Consider the following 437-nt stretch of genomic DNA (forward strand, 5'->3'; position numbering starts at 1 on the left):
CTGCAGCAGCACTGCAGCAGCACTGCAGCAGCGCCGCTGCTGCTGCGGTGGGGCGGCCGCAGGAAGGAAGCTCTCTGGAGAGACAAAAGTGCCCCTAGGGCCCCCGAGGGCCGCAGAGGCCTCCCTGGGGCCCCCAGGGGCCCCCTGGAGCCCCCTGGAGCCCCGTGGGGCCCCCTGGGGCCCCCCGGGGCCCCCGGGGCCCCCTTTGTAGGGGCAGGTTACATGGGCGGCCTGAGGCTGGGGCTGTGCATAGGGGGCGCCTTTCCCTGGACGCCCATAATGGGGGCCCCCCCCAAGACGGTGGGCCTGGCGGCCATGGGGAGGCCCCTGCCGATGGCTGGCATCATGGGCCCCGGCGGCATGGGGGCCCCCGGGATGGGGCCCCCGGGCAAGGGGCCCCCCGGGATGGGCCCGCCGATGGGGCCGCCCATGGGTGG

At 76.4% G+C, this 437-nt stretch overlaps 1 protein-coding gene across 1 annotated transcript in view; it reads right to left on the reverse strand.

The window, feature by feature from the left end:
• Positions 1-218: 218 nt before the first annotated feature.
• Positions 219-437, reverse strand: part of ETH_00036215 (uncharacterized protein) — a gene marked incomplete at both ends in the record, with an annotated part of 1,071 nt that continues 852 nt past the window's right edge. The window contains one exon of the mRNA XM_013376099.1: positions 219-436. Coding sequence (XP_013231553.1) covers positions 219-436 — 218 coding nt within the window. The remainder of the gene's footprint in view (position 437) is intronic.

The sequence above is a fragment of the Eimeria tenella genome, genomic scaffold, assembly GCF_000499545.2.
Source record: "Eimeria tenella Houghton genomic scaffold, Eth_scaff3129, whole genome shotgun sequence".
Lineage (NCBI taxonomy): Eukaryota > Apicomplexa > Conoidasida > Eucoccidiorida > Eimeriidae > Eimeria > Eimeria tenella.